At 49.5% G+C, this 17,291-nt stretch overlaps 1 protein-coding gene across 2 annotated transcripts in view; it reads left to right on the top strand.

The window, feature by feature from the left end:
• The first annotated feature begins 3,036 nt into the window (after positions 1-3,036).
• The window catches only part of LOC130836614 (ultra-long-chain fatty acid omega-hydroxylase), a 29,696-nt gene continuing 15,441 nt past the window's right edge, over positions 3,037-17,291 (top strand). Inside the window, exons 1-3 of one of the 2 annotated variants that reach the window (XM_057708929.1) lie at positions 3,037-3,095; positions 13,586-13,808; positions 15,383-15,527. In XM_057708929.1, coding sequence (XP_057564912.1) covers positions 13,587-13,808; positions 15,383-15,527 — 367 coding nt within the window. In that variant the 5' untranslated portion in view covers positions 3,037-3,095; position 13,586. The remainder of the gene's footprint in view (positions 3,096-13,585; positions 13,809-15,382; positions 15,528-17,291) is intronic. The other variant, XM_057708930.1, reaches the window with a different exon arrangement.

The following is a 17,291-nucleotide window of genomic DNA, read 5'->3' as shown; positions in this document are numbered from 1 at the left end:
CCTGCCAATGCAGGGGACATGGGTTCGAGCCCTGGGCCGGGAAGATCCCACATGCTGTGGAGCAACTAAGCCCATGCGTCACAACTACCGAGCCTGTGCTCTAGAGCCCGCAAACCACAACTACTGAGCCCACGCGCCACAACTACTAAAGCCCGCAAGCCTAGACTCCCTGCTCTGCAGCAAGAGAAGCCACCACAATGAGAAGCCAGCGCACCACAACAAAGAGTAGCCCCTGCTTACTACAACTAGAGAAAGCCCATGCACAGCACCGAAGACCCAATGCAGCCAATAAATAAATTAATTAAAAAAGAAAATGAGTAGAAAACGTTTCTCCACGTGCCATATAAAATTACTGGGCTTGAGTTCTTTTTTTTTTTTTTTTTCAGCATGAACCATTGGTTTTCCTTGCTTGGCCCCGCAATAAACCTTTCTCTGCTCTAAAATGAAATGAAATGAAATGAAATGAAATAACCAGGCTTAATAGCTAAGGATATTTGTATCAGACCCTGGGAACGAGCCAGAGCATTTTCTGTAATGTTCAGACTTGTAAAAATTCATTTATTCATTCAAAATTTCTTTTCCAGCTTTATTTAGGTATAATTGACAAATAAAAATTGTGTATATTCAAGATAAACAGCATGATTCAACATTTATTCTTGTTATTCAGGTTTCAGCCAGGCACCTGATGCCCAACCTCATATAGTAGAATCCCTTCTACCTCATGTCAAAACTGTGTGTTATATCCCTTCATTGGTGGAAATATCTGTATCCATTTCCCCACTTAAATCTCTTTCTACAAGGACAGGGATTTGGTCTGTTTTTATTCTCTACCATATTCCCAGCACCTAAAACAATGATTGGAGCACAGTGGGCGCACCACTGTTGCACAGACTAATTCTGAGCCAATCTCTGCCCAGCCTAGCACCAGCTGATCCTGGGCAGGGGCACTCTCAACGAGATCTCAGTCTCAAGGAGAGACAGAGCCAGGCTAAACAGGACTTACCCAACTGGACATTGCACATGGACTGGGTTGGGAAGTTGTTGCTTTCCCTGAACTAGGACATGGAGTTAGCAATCAGGATTTGCTGGTGAGGGAGGAGGCTGGAAGCTCCCTGGTAGTTAATAACAGCAGTCAGCACTTATGTCGTACTTACTGTATGCTGCCAAACAAAAGCGCTCCTTACACCTTGAAGCAGGGTTTCTCAACTTGGGCCTTGTAGACTTTCTCTGTTGTGGAAGGCTCTCCTGTGTGTGCATTGTAGGGTGTTTAACAGCATCCCTGGCCTCTACCCACAAGTTGCCTATAGCCCCCCAGCTCCCAGGTGTGATGACCAAACATGTCTCCAGACATTGCCAAGTGTCTCCTGGGGGGCAGAATTGCCTTGGGTAAGAAAGGCTGCCTTAAAGCATTCTGACGAGCTTCTGAGGTGGGCGCATAGTGAGTAAGTGATGAAGTCATTTGAACTTTCTGCCCCACACTCTAACCATTGTGATACATGGCTTTGCATTTGACCTTGGTCCCTGTTGCTGTCCTCTGAGAGTCCAGCACTGCTCTGGGCCTGCTCCATCTCTTGGCCCTTCCACCAGGCTAACCAGACCTCCTGCCTGGTTGGCCCCCTGAGCCAGGACTGGCTCACCTGCCAGGCACTGAGTCTGTAACTGCTTCAAGAATTTATTTTTTGATAAATCAAAAGGCTCTGCAATGGTCACCTTGGGGGAAAAAAATCTGAACTTATTTGTCCTTTCTTCACCTTCTTTATGATTTCTGTAGTTTTAACTCTGGAACTCAATGAGAGGGGAGCATTATCTTCTGATAGCTTCAGGCTTCTCTGATTGACCTGGCCCTTGCCTGAACCTAGACAGTCATATCTCTCCTCAAGCCTGCAGCCTGTGCCTCAGTTTCCCTAGATGGACCTGCAGTAAAAGCTTGGGCCTTTGTTCTCCAGTGTCCGCCCTGCCTTTGACAGATATTTTTGGCTGTTTGCTATGTGCAAGGTCGTTTGCTTGGTCCTGGGGAGATGGTGGGGAGCTGGTGGCCAGCTGTGAGTCCTCCCACCTGTCTGCCCACTTGCCCAGGTCAGCCGCCCACTCAACAACCAGGGAATGGTATCTGCTTCATGTCCAGGGGGGCAGAACTGACTCTGTCTGGGCACATCCGGAGCAGATGGGCTGGCCAAGGTCAAAGTGGCTGGCAGGGGATGGGTGGAGTGGGAGGAGCAGAAAAAGTCTGTGGTGCTTGTTTTTTAAAATATTTATTTACTTATTTATTTATTTAGGCTGTGCCCAGTCTTAGTTGCGGCATGTGGGGTCTTTCGTTGCGGCATGCATGCAGGATCTAGTTTCCGACCAGGGACTGAACCCCGGGACCCCTGCATTGGGAGCACGGAGTCTTACCTACTGGACAACCAGGGAAGTCCCTGTGGTGCTTGTTGAAGCTGGAGGTCTTCCTGGAGGGAGAGGCTGGTTGCAGAGCTCCAGGCTGGTGGGTTGGACCCAAGAGCCAGAGGGTGCAGAAGGCCTGGTTCTCAAGGGCTAGTGGAGTCTCAGGTTTCCTGGGAGTCCCAGAGGAGGCTCTGGGGGTCTGTGGGGCACCAGGGGTGCTGGCTTAGGGACCCCTGTCCCAGCTTGGGAACAGGCCTTGAATTGGGGGCCATGAGGGGTGCTGGTGTGGGAGGAGGCTGCTAGAGAGTGGTCCAGAGGGGGATCTGGGCACTGAAGGGAGTCAGGGTGGCAGGAAGTCTGATGGTTTGGGGCCTCTGGGTATCTTAAGTCTTTGTCTCTTTGCCTGTCTCGTTCTCTATCTCTGTGTCTTTCTCTCCATCTCCCCACCTGTCACTCTCTCCAACTCAGGGTCTGTTGTCTTTCCATTTCTCTCCCTCTCCATGCCTCCTTGTCTGTTGTCTCTCGTTTTCTCCGTCTCTGGGGGCCGCGCCTCGATCCCCGCCCAGAGGCTGTTGAGATCGGGGGCGTGACAGGGGCGGGCCTCTTGTTGTGGCCAGCCGGTCTGGGTTAAAGGGCTGGGCCGCCTGACGGCGCAGTCAGAGGTTGCGGTTCAGGTGGATCCGGATCGAGGGCGGGAGGCCGAGACCCGCAGGGTGAGCGCGCGCGCGGTGGGGCGGCTGTAACCTGAGCGCGGCCGCAGTTCTGCGCGGTAACCCGAGGTGCACCAGCTCCTGGGCTGGTCGGTGTGGGGGTCTGCGCACGGCGGAAGGCAGGGGCACAGCCGGCCCCGGGGATCCCCAGGACCCAGGATGGGACTGCCTGTGAGGGATCCTGGGGGGTGTATGTATTTGTGTGTGTCCCCGACCGTCGCTGCGTTTGTGCGAAGTTTCTTTGTGTGCGCCTCGGGGTCCTGGGTGTATCATTTTCTCTGGGTGTCCATGGTGGCGAGGGGCTCAAGAAGGCATCCCTCCTCATCAAGGCATCTTAAACGGATCCAAGCCCAGCCCTGTGATGCCTCCTTAAGAGGCTGGGGTCACTGGGATGTCACCACTCCACCTTGTCTTAAAGGGGAGACTGTGTGTCTCACTGATGAACCTTAGGCTTGTAGTCCTGCCGCCTTCACAGCTCCTCTACACCCATCGTGGGCACAGAGCCTCCAAGGGACCCTCTATTAAAAGACGATGCCTGCCCGGGTCCCCACAGTTGGCTGTGAGGGTGGCGTGAGGTCCTGCATTTGGTCCCAGCTGATGTTTGTTGGATATTTGTTTGAAATAATGCTCCCTGGGTGTCCCAGGGGCCTGGCCCACCTGCCTTGGACCAGAGGGTGGCTGGCCAACCTGGACCATGCAAGGCAACTGAGGCTTGCCAGCTGATAAGTCTCAGGCTGGAGGTGGGAGGGAGACAGTGGGGGAGCTGGGATTTGAACAAACCAGCCCTGGCTGACCTCAAAACCCTGGGCACTTTCCGATGGCCCCGTCCTCTCTGCATAGGCCAGCTTGGGTTTCTGAGCAGTAACATTAGCTCTGGGCTAGTGTCCAGCTGTGACCTGGGTTGGTATTCTCAGAGAGGCTTGGATGACTCTGGAGACTTCCAAGAGTCATTCAGATGCGATGGGACTCCATCTCCCTGGCAAGACTTGGGCTCGATTCTTGAAATCCTGGATGACAGACTAACAACAATGAATGCTATAGCAGTACCAATAACCATGAGAAGTATCTTTGATCAAGGACTTACTGTCCTTGATCAAGCACTGAGCTGAGCAGATTAAAAAATGCCGAATCGTCATCTTAGCCCTACGAGGTGGGTAATATGGTTCCTGTCTTACGGATGAGGAAATTGAGGTTCCGAGAGGTGCAGACACTCACCTGAGGTCACACAGCTAAGAGGCAGAGCTCCATGGAGTCCTTTCCGAGGTGCACATCCAAGCATGGCCACGCTTGATGGAGATGATGGGTGGAGACAATTGCAGCCCTGGAATGATCTAGGTTACGGACAGTTTTTAAGCTTCTTTTTCTGCCAGGATCTCCTTTGGGCCAAAGAAGCAGCAGATAAATGCCTACAATATGCCCAAAGCTGTGGTGAGACTCCCCCCTCCACATCCTGGTCTGCCAACTTGGCCCCGTCTTCATAACTGCCCCGAAACTCTTTCTCAGAACCCCAGGAATTTGGGTAGGCCCCCTCCCGGCTCATACCTTTCGGGGTCTGGCACTTTGGAAAAATATGAGTCTTGGGTGCGACAGCCATTTGGTATAGACGGGGGTCTAAGGGGGTACCGAGAGCCAGCTAAGGAGGCAGGCTGTCTTGACTACAGGCTGCTAGAGGGAATGGTGAGCAGGGCTGGGATGTAGGGCAGTGGGGCCAGTGTTGGGTGCTTGGCTGTCGGGCCACCATGTTGGGGGTAGAGGTAGTACGTACAGTGCCTGTGGTTCAAGGAGAGGCAGATATATGGTTTCGTGGGCCAGAGTCCACGTTACTGCATTCCTTCTCAGGAGTCCATATGCCTTGTATGATGAGTCCCTGTATGGTGGCTGGGCTAACCTGACAAACCAGTGCTCCGTGGGCGTGGGCTGGCCTCGGAGCCTGTCACTGGCACCTTCATCTTCAGATAATGCCCGCCCCAGTAGGGCGGGCAGGGCCACCTCTGCTAGGGTGGGGCTGCTGGGGGCCTTGCTTGGCTTCTGGGATGAGACTGGGGGCTGGTGCTGAGAGGAATGGGCGTGCCAGCCTCTCACGGCATCCTGAGAGTGTCGGCCTTGAATTTCTCTCACTTTTATAAAATATTGTATTAGAAATAGGAATAATGGCTGAAATTTTGCATGCTATGTGCCAAACCTCATCTCACTGAAGTGTCCCAAACAACCTTAGGAGGTAGGTCCTATTATTATTAACCCATTTCACAGACTGGAAAATGGAAGCAAGTGGAGACTTGAACTCATTCCAGGCTGCTTACTTGGGAAGGGGCAGAGCTATGATTTGAATCCAAAAATGCATTTTAAAGGATAATGTAATCCCCAAACACCTCTTCATTTTATTTTTTTAAAATTTATTTATTTTTTTATAAATTTATTTATTGGCTGCATTGGGTCTTCATTGCTGCACACGGGCTTTCTCTAGTTGCGGCAAGTGGGGGCTACTCTTCATTGTGGTGCACAGGTTCCTCATTGTGGTGGCTTCTCTTGTTGTGGAGCACAGGCTCTAGGCACGTGGGCTTCAGTAGTTGCAGCACATGGGCTCAGTAGTTGTGGCTCACAGGCTCTATAGCACAGGCTGAGTAGTTGTGGCACACGGGCTTAGTTACTCCATGGCATGTGGGATCTTCCTGGAGCAGGGCTCAAATCTATGTCCCCTGCATTGGCAGGTGGATTCTTAACCACTGTGCCACCTAGGAAGTCCCTTCATTTTATTTTTAATTTTTTAAGTTGAAGTGTAATATATATATACAGGAAAGTGCACATTCTAGAACTGGGATTTTCACGAATTGAACCCAAACTTGTCACTCGCACCCAGATCAAGAAAGGGAATAACTGCCTGCATCCCCAAACATGGCCCCCTCATTGAAGTATCTCAATTCATTTTTCATTAATTTCAACTAATTGCTTTTTTTAATTGAAGTATAGTTGATTTACAATGTTGTGTTAATTTCTGCTGTACAGCAAAGTGATTCAGTTATACATACATATGCATTCTTTTTTAATATTCTTTTCCATTATGGTTTATCACAGGATACTGAATATAGTTCCCTGTGCTATCAATTAATTTTTAACAGACTTTCCTTTTTGAGCAGTTTACAGAAAAATTACCCAGAAAGTATAAGTTCCAACACACCCCCTCAACTCCCGTGTTATTAACATCTCCTCCCCCCGCCCCTTTGTGTGGTGCATTTGTTGCATTAATGAACCAATATAGAACATTATTATTAACTAAAGTCCATAGTTTACACTAGAGTTCTGTCTTTGGGTTGTACAATTCACTGATTAATTTTAATAGTTAAAACACTTTTAAATGGTCAATATGTGCTCAGGGTATAGAAAATCAAAAAGTCCCCAAAGATGGAGAGGGAAAGGTAAGTCTCCCTTCTAACCCTGCCCCCAGTTCTTCCAGGCTCCTTCCAGAGGCAGCCACTATGATAAATTTCTCATGGGTCCGCAAAACTTTTTTTTTTTTTTTGCATTTAAAAAAATTGAGGCAAAATTCACCTAATATAACTATTTTAAAGTGAACAAATTCAGTGGCATTTAGCACATTCACCATGTTGTGCAATTAACACATGGATCTATTTCCAAAACATTTCCATCACCCCGAAAGGAGACCCCATCCCCACTAGCAGTCACTCCCCCTCCCCCCTCCCCCAGCCCCTGGCAAACACAAATCTGCATTCTGTCTCTATGGATTTACCTTTTCTGGATATTTCCTATAAACCATATTTTACAATATATGGCCTTTTGTGTCTGGTTTCTTTCACTCCGCATGAAGTTTTTGAGGTTCATCGTGTTGTAACGTGTCAGTGCTTCATTCCTTTTCATGGCTGAATAACATTCCATTGTATAGATACATCATATGATATTTATCCATCATCAGTTGATATACATTTGGGTTGCTTCCACCTTTTGGTGATTGTGAATAGTGCTGCTATAAGTATTTGTACACAAGTATCTGCTTGAGTCCCTGTTTTCCATTTTTTTGGGTATACACCTAGGAGTGGAATTGCTGTCATGGGGTGATTCGATATTTAAGGTTTTGTGGCACCATCAAACTGTTTCCCACAGCAGCTGCACCACCTCCAAACTTTTTGTAGCACTTTCTTTTGGGAAGTTGGACAGATGTGCTCTTGTTTGAGGGGAGGAGCCCAGCTGTGGAAAGTAGAGGACTTCCTCAATATACCTATTTATCGAGCTCCTCCCATGAGCATCAGATGGACCTCTTTCTATTATTCCCATTTTGTGGATGGGAAGACTGAGGCTCCCAGGGTGAGAGCCAGTTGGGGACCCACAGCATGTGTTTTTCCTGCTAAGAGTGGAGCTGGTGTCTGTCCTGGGAAAGACTGCAGCCCGCTACTGGGCTAAGGGATGGTGAGGTGGGCACAGGGTTTCTCTAGCCCTCCCCATGCACCCACCCACCTGGAGCAGAGACTCATTTTCCAGGTCTTGCATTTTATCTTGTTCCAATACCTTTCCATTTCAATCCTTCAGGAAGACATTTCTTTGGTCAGGATATCAGCTGGGCTTTTCCTGGGTGGCGGTAGGAGATTTTGCTGTGACTCCACTAAAAAGTCCCCCAACTTCCTCTGAGGGTTACTGGAAAGATGAAAGACATGCACGACTGTGAAAGTCACCACATACATTAGGTGCTCAATAATTCTTTTGAGAGCAAAAGAAGGGAGGTGGATGATTGTAGTGCAAAATGGACTGTCGGGGCAGAGCTGGGCCTGGAGGATGAGGGGAAGTCAGCATGAGCAGAGCTGAGGGAAAGGCATGCTGAGGGAGGAATGAACCCGGCCTGTGGCTGGAGTGGCCGGAGTTGAGTGAGTGGGGGGGAGAGCGGTAGGAGACAGGGTTGGAGGGGTCAGCAGGGGCAGGCCACACAGGGCACTGGGGACCATAGAAAGGAGTCAGAATTGTGTAATGGAGGGGCCATAGGAGGAAGTGCAAGGTCATGTCTGATTTAATTTTAGGAAAAGCCCTCTGGCTGCTGTATGGATAATGGACTGCTGGGGGCCAAGGATGGGACTCAGGGGACCAGTGGGAGGAGACCATGGGTTGGGATGATGGATGTAGAGAAATGAATGGATGTGAAAGATGTTTAGGGTGGACAACTGTCAGGAGCCAGCAACAGATCAGATAGAGGAAGAAGGAGGGAGGTAGGAGGTGAGGTGAATCTGAGGGTCTGGGGGATACCCCTGGGAGGATATCCAAGAGGTGGCTGGACCTATCAAGGGGGCCACCGAGGTATGGGTCACAGAGGCCATGGGAGGGGGTGAGATCCTCAGGAGATGTGCACAGAGGGATAGGAGAAGACCATCCAGGACCAAGCTCTAAGGAACACCAGCATTTACAAACTGGTTGAAGAAATGGGGATCCAAAACAGACTGAGAAAGGGGATCTTTGTGGCTGAGGTGGAGGATGGGCAGGGTTTGGATACCAGGCTGGGGGAGTGAGGAGTCATGGAGGGAGTTAGAGCAGGAGAATGGCAGGCCTCTAGAAAGGTGTCTGTAGTGGATGGGGTGGGAATCAAGCTACAGCCAGGTGACCCATGGGGCCTGCTGGCTGAATATGTTGACTCTACCCCACCCCCCAGAAGTCTTGGGCCTGCCAGGATGGTGACCCCCACCCCAACCCTCCACTCCAGACCACCCACAGGAAAGGTCACACCATGGTGGACCCAGAGATGATTTCTTCAGCCACCCCCAGTTCCATATGGGGAAACTGGGGGTGACTGTGAGAGCCAGTCAGTGGAGGAGTTAGGATTAGACCCCAGCTGCTTATGGGGTGTGTGTGTGTGTGTGTGTGTGTGTGTGTGTGTGCATATTTAGTAAGAAAGCCCCCTTCATGTAGGTCCTCTCTTCACTCGGGCCTCTGCCCAGATATCCCTCCCCAGAGAGGCCTTCGTGGACCACCTCATCTAGAAGAATTTCTCCCCATCCTCTTACTCTGTGTGTTGGTGTCCTGTGGCTGCCGTAACAAATTTCCATGAACTGAGTGGCTTAAAACAACACAATACTGGGATGGGGAGGAGGGGGGGGGACTCGAGGGGTGGGGGGAGTTGAGGGAGGGAGGGAATACGGCGTTAAGTGTATAAAAACAGATAATTGAACTTGGTGTACCCCCCAAAAAATAATAAATAAAAAAAATTAAAAAACACAACAACACCACAATTTATCATCTCACAGATTTGGAGGCCAGAAGTCTGAAATCCAGATGTTGGCAGGGTCACACTCCCTCCGAAGGCTCTAGGGGAGGATCCTTCCTTGCCTCTTCCAGCTTCTGGGAGCTCCAGGCATTCTTTGGCTTGTGGCTTCATCACCCCAGTGCCTGCCTCCATCTTCACACGGCCTTCTCTCCTGTCTGTCAAATCTCCCTCTGCCTCGTTTTTTTTTGGCCGTGCGCTGTGTGGCTTGCCAGATCTTTGTTCCCTGCCCAAGGATTGAACCTGGGTCCTCGACTCCCTCTGCCTCTCTCTTTGAGGGACACTTGTGATTCCAGGTAGGACCCACCTGGACCATCCAGGATGATTTCCCCATCTCTAGATCCTTACCTTAATCCCGCCTGCAAAGATGTTTCCATATAAGGTCAGATTTCCAGGTTCTAGGGATTAGAATGGGGTATTGATGGGGGGGCCAATATCCAGCCACTCCCATATCCCCACTTTACATTCTTCACAACATGTAGCCTTTATGTGGTGTCCTAGCATGTCTGTAAGTGGTCACCTCCCCTAAGGGCCAGGACCATGTCTGTGCTGCCATCGTTACATCTCCACGCCCAGAACAGAGTCACACATAGCAGGGGCTCAGAAATGATTTGCCAACAGAATGCTGAAGAAAAGCATGTAGAACATTTAGTGGAAGTCCCGGCCTGTGGAAGCCGGAGGAAGGTCACAATTCTTAGTAGTAACCACTAGCTGGCTTCCCCAGTATTACTGGGGAAAATCATTACCCATTGTTAAACTGGTAAAGAAATAAATAGCCACAGCTGCTTCCTATGGAGTGTGTCACCTGGAGCTGCCCATGGGAGAGGCGGCTCAGTTGCACATCAGTGGCCCTAGTTCAGCGCATGTGCCTGGGACTTGTGACTTGGGGCTCCCTGTGTTTGATTTTGGAAGGTTTCTTGTTCCCCGTCCCTCCCCCTCTGCCATCCAGCCATCCAGGGGGCATATTGCCTACACCAGGCTTTCTGTATTTTAAAAAAGATTTTAATTGTGGTAAAATACACATCACCTTTATCATCTTAACCATTTTAATTGTGTAGTTCAGTGGTATTAATTACATTCACATTGTTGTGCAACCATCACTGCCATCCATCTTCAGAACTTTTCCATCTTCTGCAGCTAAAACCCTGTATCTGTTAAACACTAACTCACCATTTCCCTCTGCTCCAGACCCTGGCAACCACCTTTCTGTGTCTATGAATTTGACCACTCCAGGGACCTCATATAAGTGGAATCACACACTGTTTGTCTTTTTGTGTCTGGCTTATTTCATTTAGCATAATGTCATCAAGGTTCATCGATGCAGCATGTGTTACCGTTTCCTTGCTTTTTAAGGCTGCGTAATATTCCACTGGATGAACGGACCACATTTTGTTTACCCATTCTTTCATTGTTGGATGCTTGGGTTGCTTCCACATTTTGGGTTATTGCAAATAGTTCTGCCGTGAACATGAATGTACAGATATCTGTTTGAGTCTCTGCTTTCACTTCTTTTGGGGATCTACCCAGAAGTGGGATTGCTAGAACATATGGTGAGTCTATGTTTAATTTTTTCAGGAACCACCATACTGTTTTCCTCAGCATGGTTGCTCCATTTTACACTCCCTCCAGCAATGCATAGGTTTCCAATTTCTCCACATCCTTGCCAACATTTGTTATTTTCTTACTTTTTAAAAAATAAATTTATTTGTTTATTTTTATTTATTTTTTATTGGCTGTGTTGGGTCTTTGTTGCTGCACGTGGGCTTTTTTCTCTGGTTGTGGAGAGTGGGGGCTACACTTCGCTGAGGTGCGCGGGCTTCTCATTGTAGTAGCTGCTCTTGTTGCCGAGCACAGGCTGTAGGGGCGAGGGCTTCAGCAATTGCAGCACATGGGCTCAGCAGTTGTGGCTCACAGGCTCTAGAGCGCAGGCTCAGTAGCTGCGGCACGTGAGCTTAGTTGCTCCATGACATGTGGGATCTTCCTGGACCAGGGCTCGAACTGTGTCCCTTGAATTGGCAGGGAGATTCTTAACCACCGTGCCACCAGGGAAGTCCCATTTTCTTACTTTCTTTCTTTGACAGTAGCCATCTTAATGAGTGGTCATGTCATCTGCCTTGTAAGTCAGACCATTCTAGTTGGGTCCTCCACATTTGGTAATGACCCACCCAGCTGTTTTCGCAGGCTACAGCAACCAATAGAAACTTCACCTCTGCCTGGATGATGTGGTTGGACTTCAGCTGGTGGGAGAGCCAGTGAGTCGGGGGCCCTATGGGGAGGGGGGAGCACCACTGGCAGGGATGGGTGGGGGTTGAGGACACAGGTGACCTGCAGTGCAGGGTTCCTTTAACTGTGTTGTGCAAGGAAGTCAGGGCACAGAGGGAATGCTTGGCCCATAGGACTGAGTGGAAAAGATTGATGAGAGAAGAACCTGCACATTTTCAGCAATCTCCTTGGTGTGTGAGATCCATGGGCCCTCAAAGTAATTGAGGTTGGCCTTGCAGGGGGTTCAGGGGACCTCTGCCAGATTCTGTCTCCCTTGAACTGGAGGCAGTGAGTTTGAATTGTCTTGAAAATGGAGAGAATGATGGGACCTACCTTTAAGATTCTGTGAAATGAGGCACCACCCTGATGGTGGTGCATGGCACAGAGTAAGTGCTCCATACCTGGTCACCGTGTTATTAATATTACTGCTACCCACCCACTCTATTTTTGGTTTCTTCAGGAACTGACACTAGGGCAAGGATTTGAGTGCAAGTAGTTTATTTGGGAAGTGATCACAGAAAAGACCAGTAAGGGAGAAGGAAGTGAACCTGAAAGAATTGAAAACAGGGACTCAAACAAATACATATACATGCATAGTCACAGCGGCACATTTCACAGTAGCCAAAAGGTGGAGAAAGCCCAAATATCCAACAGATGAATGGATAAACAAAATGTGATACATTCTTACAGTGGACTGTTACTCAGCAGTACAAGAAAGGAAGTGCTGATACGTGCTATAAGGTGGATGAGTCTTGGAAACATCATGTTGAGTCAAGGAAGCCACAAAAGACATGAAAGTTCCCAGTGTATGATTCCCTTTAACGGTTTTTTTTTTTTAACGTTTTTTTTTTAAAGATTTATTTTATTATTTATTTATTTATTTACTTATTTATTTTTGGCTTCATCGGATCTTCATCGCTGTGCACAGACTTTCTCCAGTTGCGGAGAGCGGGGACTGCTCTTCGTTGCAGTGCGTGGGCTTCTCATTGCGGTGACTTGTTGCGGAGCACAGGCTCTAGGCGTGTGGGCTTCAGTAGTTGCAGCACGTGGGCTTCAGTAGTTGTGGCCTGCAGGCTCTAGAGTGCAGACTCAGTAGTTGTGGTGCATGGGCTTGGTTGCTGTGTGGCATGTGGGATGTTCCCAGCCCAGGGCTCGAACCCATGTCCCCTGCATTGGCAGGCAGATTCTTAACCACTGCACCACCAGGGAAGCCCCTATGATTCCCTTTATATGAACTGTCCAGCACAGGTGAATCCATAGAGACAGAAAAGAGATTAGTGGTTGCCAGGGGTGGGTGGAGAGGGAAGTGGACTCCTAATGGGGACAGGATCTCCTTCTGGGGTGATGAAGATGTTTTGGAACTAGATAGAAGTGGTGGTTGCACAGCATTGTGAATGTATTAATGCCACTGAATTGGTCACTTTAAAATGGTTCATTTTATATCGTGTGAATTAAAAAAAGAAGATGAAGAAGAGGGAAGTAAAACAGGGGAAAGGAGACAGCTAATAGAGAAAGTTTCTCTTGTGGGCAGCTGGAGTTTAATCCTGCTGGGGAGCTCTAGTAGGTTGTGTAGAACCCACACCTCAGGATCATTGCACCGGAAAGAAGGAGCTGGAGTATTTATCCAGCAATGCTGTTGGTCGCTAGCTGAGAGCTGCTTTTGGCAGGGAGGAGGGAAGGGCGTTTGTTTTAATTTTCCAACACTCTGGCCAGCTGTGCATGGGCAGAGAAGTCAGGCAGAGAAGTCGGGAGGGATGCCCTGCAAAGTCAAGGCTGAGGGCATGTGGGTGGGGCCAGCTGGCTGGAGGTCACTGCTTGAGGAAGAAGCATCCTTGGCATCCGGGACTTACATGTACTGAGTGCCTACCATGTGCTAGGCACATCATGCTTGACTCCACAGGTCATCATGTGTATGGCACATGTGTGGCCGGACGGTGGTTACCACCTGCACTGACCCAATCCCCATGTGTCCCCCCAGGATGCTGCCCATCGCAGAACACCTGCTGCACCTCCTGGGATTGGAGAAGACTGCGTTCCGTTTGTATGCCCTGTCCGGGCTCCTTCTCTCCCTGCTGTTCTTCCTTTTCCGTCTGCTGCTGCAGTTCCTGAGGCTCTGCTGGCGTTTCTATATCACCTGCCGCCGACTGCGCTGCTTCCCCCAGCCGCCCCGGCGCAACTGGCTGCTGGGCCACCTAGGCATGGTGCGTGTGGCCGGGCAGGTTGGCCGGGCAGGGCAGCCGGGCAGGTTGGCCGGGCAGCGCGGCCGGGCAGGTTGGCCAGGCAGGGCGGCAGGGCAGGGCAGGGCAGGTACAGGTGTTTAGTAAGGATGATGAACCTGCTGGCTTCCCTCATCCTCCCAAGGATCTGGTTGGAGCCACGAACAGACCAATTTTACAGGATCTGAGTGAGACTGAGGTTCAGAGAGGGCAAGCAGTTTACCCAAGATTACACAGCTTGGATGAGGCAGAGCTGACTCCAAAGTTCTCTGCATAATTCCAGGCTATTCTGTAGCAACAGGTACCAGTGCTTGTGAAATCCCAGGGTGGGAGGCGGGGCACCCTTGTAGATTTTGTTGCTTCACCTGCCCTCCAGTGTGGTTTCACACACTCTCTCATTCTTTTTAATGGTGTGTTCCCAGGTAAGGATTCCAACCCTTTTCTTTCATTTCTTATTTCATATATATATTCTGAGTATTATTTCAGGCATCTTATAAATATTAACTCATTGGGTCCCTTGACAATCCTAGAAGGTAGGTCCAGTGACTGTCTCCATTTTTCTCTGGAGAATACTGTGGCACAGAGAGGTTAACTAGCTGGCCCTAGGTCACACAGCTTGTAAGTGTCAGAGTCTGGGTTCAAACCCAGGCTGTATGGCTCCAGCATCCCTGATCTTATCTCTCTACCCTTGCCCCTCTAGCTTCTGGATGAGAAAGGCTGGACTTTTCTAAAAGGGCTTCAGAGGTCAGAAGAGAGAAAGTCAGACTCCTGAGGGTGCTGAGGCTTTTGAGGCCAGAGTTCAGCCCCTACTTCCCTGCTGGACTCACCTGATTCCCCTTCCAGGCCTAAATGAAACTGCGGGACAGTTGTGGAGACCTTCCTGGTTCAGGCCTCATGGTGAACTTGGAGGAGAACTTTGGAGAGGCAGTTTGGGGCAGTGGTCATAAATGTGGACTTGCCTGTGTCTACTATGGGCTGCCTGTGTGACCTTGAGCAAGCTACTTCCCTCCCTGTGTCTCAGTTTACTCATCTGCAATGTGGAAATAGAATCATTCCTAATAACCTTGTGGGATTGTTTCAACGATTCCTGAAGTTGTGTTTGTGGCATGCTGGGCCCTGAGCCTGCTACTGCTCACGGAGGTGAAGTAGCTTGCTCAAGGTCACCCAACACTGCAAGCACGTGTGTGTGTTAAAGAGAGCAAGACTAGTAATATTTCATTACGAACATAGAAGTACTCAGTAAATGCCAACGTTACCATTGTTGTGTTTACTGTTACTGTTTTTATTTCTTGAACACCAGCCGTGTGTGTCAGGTCTTGTGCTGGGGCTCTTTCACTTTGCTATTTTATTAATCCTTTCAACTACCCTTAGAAAGGGAGTTGATTTTTGCCCCAGTTTTCAGATGAGGGAAAGGAGGCTGAGTGAGGTGTAGCTAGCCACCCACTATCATGCAGCCCTTCCTGGCTTGTTTTGAGGGCAGGGTAAGTGGTGGGAGGGAAGGAATGGGGGAAGCCAGGGCTGTACACCTTCTCACTACCCTTCCCTACCATCCCCTGCAGTATCTCCCAAATGAGACAGGCCTCCAAGATGAGAAGAAGGTGCTGGACAACATGCACCATGTGATCCTGGTGTGGATGGGACCTGTCCTGCCACTGGTGGTTCTGGTGCACCCTGACTACATCAAGCCCCTGGTGGGTGCCTCAGGTAGGTGAGCTGGGCCTTTGAGTGATGAGTAAACCTTCAACTCCAAGAGTCTACCTGGGCTTCTAGGCAGAAGAAGGGCCATTTGAGTGGGGCTTTGAAGGATGAATAGGAGTTTACCAAAGCCAAAATGGCAATACAGATAATGGGAACAGTGTGGGAAAAGGTGTGACAATATCTAAAAGTCCCAGGAACTTTGGGAGGATGTTCACCTCCCCAAATCAGAGCAAACATGTTTGGATAGGTAATTGTTTGCCTAAACTTTTGTTAAATGGTTGTTGCTCAATTTTAAGCCATGGCACTACCATCATTTGAGTTCTGACATTCCCACTGTGGCTATCCCAGCTTGCACCTTTCCCTCTTCATGTAGACTGACCCTAACCGGTGGAGAGGAAGATGTAGAAGGATTACTTCTCCCTTCTGCAGTCCACACCTATCCCAAGGTATAGGATTCCCAAATGTGTTTAGCAAGCTGTTGCTCAGCCTCCAACATGCAGCTCTAATGACCCCCTCCTCCAGGAAGCCTCTTTGATCCCCTAGACAGACCATAGCTGTCTCCTCTGGACTCTCCCATTCTCACTCCTAGACATTTAGGGCTGAATGTGTCTGCGTCCAGCACTATCTTCCTCATAAGTGTGGTTCTGGGGCCTCAGGGTGGCCTTGCATGTACCTGGGCATCTCCAGAGGCACAAGGGGACATTAGAGAGAGGAGGGATGGGAAATAAAGTGCTCCCATAATTTTAGGACCTCTGGCCTCAGCTTTGGCCTCTGCAAACACACATATGGAGACCATCTTCAAGGCTGCCCCCTGGAGCTATGAAGGAGGAAGGGGCTGCCATCCTTCCCTTTCCCAGGTCTGCTCTCCTCATGCCTCAGTGTCTCCCATTATTCCGTTTGTAAGGGAATAACCATCTCCACTGAACATAGAGGGAAACTTGGGCCCTGGGAGGGGTGACTCTTCCAAAGGATGGGCACCAAGTTGTGGGAAGAGGCCTGGGCCAGGACTTGGGTGGGCTGGATTTGAATCCTGGCTGGAACACATACTTGCTGTGTGACCCAGCAATTCATCTAGCTTCTCAGGGCTTCAGTTTCTGATCTGTAAAATGGAGTGGTTGTGAAAACTCAGTAATATAGTATAGGTAGGTGTTAATAAGGGTTTCTTCTCTTCTGCCTTTTTGGAATTTTTTTTTTCTTTCTTTCTCTCCCTCTCCCTCTTTCCCACCCCTTTCCACCATCTCAGAGCATCTGTTTTCTGAGTGTCATCTTGCATGGTTGTGAGACCCCAAGCAGACCAGGGAGTAGAGCCCTCATTACAAGCTTAGCACTTCAGTACATGCTCAGGCCTCTTCCTCTCCTCTCCCCTCCCCTGCCTGAGAGGACAGGCAGGATATCCACGGCCTCCCAACTGGAGGAGCCCAATGGGAGACTCCAGCTGGGGAAGGGTGGGACTGAATCAGGAGAAGCAACCTGGAGTTAGGCCTCCTGGTCCCAAGGTGTCCGGGCCCCACAGTGCCTGCCTGTCTGAGATTGGACAGGCCAGGTCCCAAGTTTTAGGTTCCATCCCCCATTAGGGCATCCTTGGAACCACATCTCGGGGCGGGGAGCGGGGCGGTAGTTGCTCCTGTGGGCTTAAACCTACACAGCTGCTGGGCCCTGAGAAAGCTATGGCTTCTCTTGGAGCCTCTTGAAGTTTCTTCACCTTCTAAGGGGCATTTGGGATAGAGAGAGAAAGTAGGTGAAAATGTTTTATGGAAGACAAGGCAGGAT

The sequence above is a fragment of the Hippopotamus amphibius genome, chromosome 15, assembly GCF_030028045.1.
Source record: "Hippopotamus amphibius kiboko isolate mHipAmp2 chromosome 15, mHipAmp2.hap2, whole genome shotgun sequence".
Classification (NCBI taxonomy): Eukaryota; Metazoa; Chordata; class Mammalia; order Artiodactyla; family Hippopotamidae; genus Hippopotamus; species Hippopotamus amphibius.
This window is presented reverse-complemented; position numbering and strand designations above follow the sequence as displayed.